Here is a 5094-nt window from a genome sequence, read left to right on the forward strand (position 1 = left end):
AATATGGTGATTCCTTAGAAAGTTGGAATTGGAGATACCATTTGACCCAGCAACCCCATTACTAGGTATATATCCTAGAGAGGTGAGAGCCAGGATAGGAACAAATACATGCACACTCATGTTCATCACAGCACTATTTACAATAGCAAAAGGATGGAAACAATCAGCGAAAGAGTGGATGACCACACTATGGTACATACACATACTAGAATGCTATGCAGCACTAAAGAATAATGCAGAGTCTGCAAAACACCACATAATACGGATGAACTTGGAGGACATTATGATGAGTGAAATAAGTTAATCACAGAAGGACAAATATAGTATTGGTTCGTTGTTGTGAAGGGTCAAGGAAAGGTTTATATATGGAGGGAAACTTTCTTTGTTGGTTGCCAGGGGTTGGAGGGGAGGGGAGGTGATACTGACAAAAAAAAAAATGCATTGACCCATGTCACTTTAGTTTTGTGTATTTCACTGTACATAAATTATATTTCAATAAAATGCATTTTTAAAAATTTTTAAAAATAGCTATTGAAAAACCCCAGTGGAGCACAGTTCTACTCTGACATACATGGGGTCACCATGAGTCAGATCAACTTGACAGCAACTGGTAGAACAAACCCCGAATATCGTAGTCTTAAAAGGTAATGCAGACACACAATCAGACTTGAAGCAACCAGGTCTAGAGGGTGTTGGTACCACAGCCTGAGAAGCAGGAGACCCAAAGAAAGGGTACAAATCCCCAACCAGATGTCACCCCAGGGGTATGGGCATGTCTGAACCCCCAAGTATGGGCCATCTTCAGTTGTCTAGTGATATAAAACAGCCCTTTTTCCTCCTAAAGTGCTCACTTTTCTCAATCCTGGAGGATTAAATCTTGGGAAAGAAAGAGCAAATTCCACATGCAGGGAAGATGTGGATAAATTGGCCCTCCTCATTTGTCCTGGCTGTGCTGTGGCTCAGGCTTAGGTTGTTTGTGCCCTTGTGCAACTTCTGAGCCATTTCCTGGACTTTGAAATAAGCAAACTAAGTAAAGAGTTGAGGATAATTTCTACATAAAGCAGACACCAAATCCAGCTATGAAAGACTCAAATTCCCATATAGCCATTGGCAGACCCAAGAGTCACTACCATCTGCAATGAATTCCGTTTGTCATTGGAAATTTGAGATGAATTGAAATAAAAACAAATATTGTTAATGACACTTGCCCCAAAAATCTGTTCCCACAATTAACAGATATTCAATTACAGAAAAAGGGGGAAAAAGAAGGGGTGGAATTAATTGCCTGAGTTGCTTTTTTCTTTTTCCTCTTGGAAATAATGCCTTTAACCAACTATTCAAATGCCAAATATGTATATATATATATTTTTTAAATGTACTTACAGATGAGTTGTCATCCTCTTCCACGTGAAGAAGTAAATCAAATTCATGAGGACTGCAAACACATGGGGCTCCTAATTGGCCGAGGCGGCAATTTTTCTCAGGTGAGAGGAAGTCTGGTGTTCCTACCATCTTAGGAGAGCATCTCTCTGAAGGCCTGACACTGATCACTTCTTTTCTTTACAAATGTGCTGAGGACTAAGCTCTGAGTCTTCTGTGGAGGATGCTTGGAATGTTATTTTATACACACACACACACATATAGGACAGTAAAGCCTTCCAACCGCTAGAGGTGCTGTGGTAAACTGGCTTCGTCTTCTCACTTCTGTGGGAAATAAATACAGAGGACAATCTGACATCAATAAGATATTCAGACAAACCAGAGATTTTACAACATAGGCCAGAATAGAAGTAGTAATGTTGTTGTTGTGTTGTTGTTTTGCCGTCGAGTTGGCCCCGACTCATAGCGACCCCTCCTTGGGTTTCCGAGGCAGTATCATTACGGAAGTAGGATTGCCCAACCTTCCTTCCGAGGAGTGGCTGGTGGATTTGAACCGCCAGCCTTCTGGTTAGCAGTCAAGTGCCTTAGACATTATGCTACCAGAGCTCCTGTTGTTGTTAGGGACCCTCAATTCACTTCCCACTCATAGCAACCCCATGTACAACAGAATAAAACAATGCCTAGTCCTGCACCATCCTTACAATCTTTGCTATGCTTGACACCATCATTGCAACCACTGGGTCAGTTCATCTCTTTGAGAGTCTTCTGCTTTTTTTCTAATCTTCTACTTAACCACGCATAGTATCCTTCTCCAGGGACTGGTCCCCTCCAGCAACATGAGCAAGGTACATGGGATGATGTCTGGCCATTTTCACTTCACTGGCATTTCAGTTGTACTTCTTCCAGGATAGATTTATTTGTTCTCTGGCAGTCAACATTTTTCGGCAACACCACAATTCAAATGGATCAATTATTTGGTCTTCCTTATTTGTTAACCAGCTTTTGCATGCATAGGCAGTGATTGAAAATCCCATGGCTTAGATCAGGCATACCTTAGTCTTCAAAATGAATCACACTTTATAGAGGCCTTTTATAGCAGATTGCCCAGTGCAAGAGGTCACCTGATGCCTTGACTGCTGCTTCCATGACTATTGATTGTGAATCCAATTAAAATGAAATCCTTGACAACTTCAGTCTTTTCTCCATTCATCATTATGCTGTTTATTGGTCCAGTTGTGAGGACTTTTGTTTTCTTTATGTTGAGGTATAATCCATAGTGAAGGCTATTGATCTTCATCAATAAGTGTTTCAAATCTTCTTCACTTTCAGCAAGCAACGTTGTGTCATCTGCATATCACAGGTTGTTAATGAGTCTTCCTGCAATCCTGATGCCATGTTCTTCCTCATATAGTCAAGCGTCTCAGATTATTTGCTCATCACACAGATTGAGACCTTCAATGAGATAGATTGAAACAATGGCTGCAACTATGGGCTCAAGTATAGCAAAGATTGTGAGGATGCCTTAGGACTCAGCATTGTTTTGTTCTGTTGTACATAGTGTTGCTGTGAGTCCGAGTTGAATCAACAGCACCTAACAACAACAACAAAACAGACTGAACCAATATAGTGAAAGGATATACAACCTTCCTGAGTTTAAGCCTTGCAATATTCCCTTGTTCTTTTTGAACAAATATCTCTTGGTTTATGCACAAGTTCCTCATGAGTACAATTAAGTGCTCTGGAATTCCCATTCTTTGCAATGTTATCCATAATTTGTTATGATCCACACAGTCAAATGCCTTTGCATGGTCAATAAAACTCAGGTAAACATCTTTCTGATCTTTGCTTTCAGCCAAGATCCATCTGACATCAGCAATGATATCACTCATTCCATGTCCTTTTCTCAATCCAGCTTGAATTCCTGGAAGTGCCCTGTCAATATGCTATTGCAACAGTTTTTTAATTATCTTTAGGAAAATTTTAGTTGCATGTGAAATTAATGATATTGTTCAAAAATTTACACATCCTGATGGATCACCTTTCTTTGGAATGGGCACGAATATCAATCTCTTCCAGACAGTTGGCCTGGTAGCTGCCTTTCAAATTTCTTGGCATAAATGAGTAAGCATAAGCACCTCTGCATTTGTTTATTGAAACATCTCAATGGGTATTACATCAATTCCTGGAGACTTGTTTTTTGCCAATTCCTTCAGTGCAACTTTGACTTCTTCCTTCAATACCATCAGTTCTTGATCACATGCTACCTCCTAAAATGTTTGAACATTAACCAATATTTTTTGGCACAGTGACTTTGTGTATTCCCTCCATCTTCTTTTGATGCTTCCTGCATCATTCATTATTTTGCCTATTATTTTCCTTCAATATTAGAACTCGAGGCTTGAGTTTTTTCTTCAGTTCTTTCAACTTGAGAAATGCTGAGTATATTCTTCCTTTTGGATTTCTAACTCCAGGTCTCTATACATTCATTATAATATTTTACTTTGTCCTCTTGAGGTGTCCTTTGAAATCTTCTGTTCAGCTCTTTTATTTCATCATTTCTTCCATTCCCTTTAGCTACTCTCTATTCAAGAGCAAGTCTCAGAGTCTCTTCTGACATCCATTTTAGAATTAATTCTAACTTCATTAAAAGAACTAAGTCAAGTCCAACTCATGTTGACTTTATGTGTGTCAGAGTTGAACGGTGCTCCATAGGATTTTCAATGGATGATTTTTTTTTTTAAGTAGATTGATTACTAAGTATTTCTTCCAAGGTACCTCCAGTGGAGTCCAAGCTCCAATCTTTCATCTAGTAGCCAAGCAGGTTAATTGTTTGCACTACCCATGGACTCAAAAGAATCCTAGTTGTTCTTAACCTCAGTCCTGAGCTCTGACTTTACAAACTCTAAATATTCCAAGCTTTAATGGCTTCTGTGGCTGAGAACAACCCAACAATTCTGGCCTGCTGAGGTGACCCCTGCAAGAGAAGTAGGGAACCACCCAGAGTGGGATCTCAGTACAGAACTCAAAATCAGACACTCCCAGTGCCCTTGTCCAAGAAGCTGGGAGATTCCAGAGAGCAAGTCCTCACCCAGCTCTTCCTGGAAAAGTCAAGTCCACCTCCAGTGTTAGGCTTCTGGTATTGGCTCTGCTTTCTGGGGCTGGGCTGCTGCTGATGATAGTAAAATGATCTTCTCCTAAGTCCCTCAGATCAACAGGACTCTCACCAGAGCTTCCGTCAAGGCAGTCATTTAAGAAGACATAACTTCTGCTAGCTGGATAATTTCTTCTTCTCTGTTATCTTTCTTTCAGTTTCAAATGCTCGTAATTCTTTTCATTTTCCCTGCTCCATTCATGCCTCTCACTCTATTTTAACAGATACTCTTGCCTTGCACCTCTCAGAGAAAATTGAAGCTGGCAAGCAAGATCTCTCTAGAAACTTGTCTGCTCTCACCTCCACTGCCATAACTTTCCTGAAGATTGAGAGGATGAGATGCCTCTCTTGTTCAAATCCACATCTACCACCTGTGCCCCTGACCCTCCATGCTCCTTCCACCTTCACTTTAGGACTTATTCTCATGTCCTCTAGCATCTCCAACTTTTCCTCAACTCTCACTCAGCCTATAAACAAGCACGACTCTCTTGGCCCAAACACAAACCACACCAAACAAAACCCTAATGCAATCTCTTGCTGGGACATGGTCTTTTTCTACTCCT

The 5094-nt window shown here is 40.5% G+C and overlaps 1 protein-coding gene across 1 annotated transcript in view; it reads left to right on the forward strand.

Moving 5' to 3' along the window:
- Window positions 1-4845, forward strand: part of AGXT2 (alanine--glyoxylate aminotransferase 2) — a gene marked incomplete at its 5' end in the record, with an annotated part of 95846 nt that extends 91001 nt beyond the window's left edge. The window contains 2 exons of the mRNA XM_007957833.2: window positions 1386-1484; window positions 4756-4845. Coding sequence (XP_007956024.2) covers window positions 1386-1484; window positions 4756-4845 — 189 coding nt within the window. The remainder of the gene's footprint in view (window positions 1-1385; window positions 1485-4755) is intronic.
- Window positions 4846-5094: the final 249 nt, after the last annotated feature.

The sequence above is a fragment of the Orycteropus afer genome, unplaced genomic scaffold (genome assembly GCF_000298275.1).
Source record: "Orycteropus afer afer isolate SDZICR_OR568_19922 unplaced genomic scaffold, OryAfe1.0 scaffold00804, whole genome shotgun sequence".
Lineage (NCBI taxonomy): Eukaryota > Metazoa > Chordata > Mammalia > Tubulidentata > Orycteropodidae > Orycteropus > Orycteropus afer.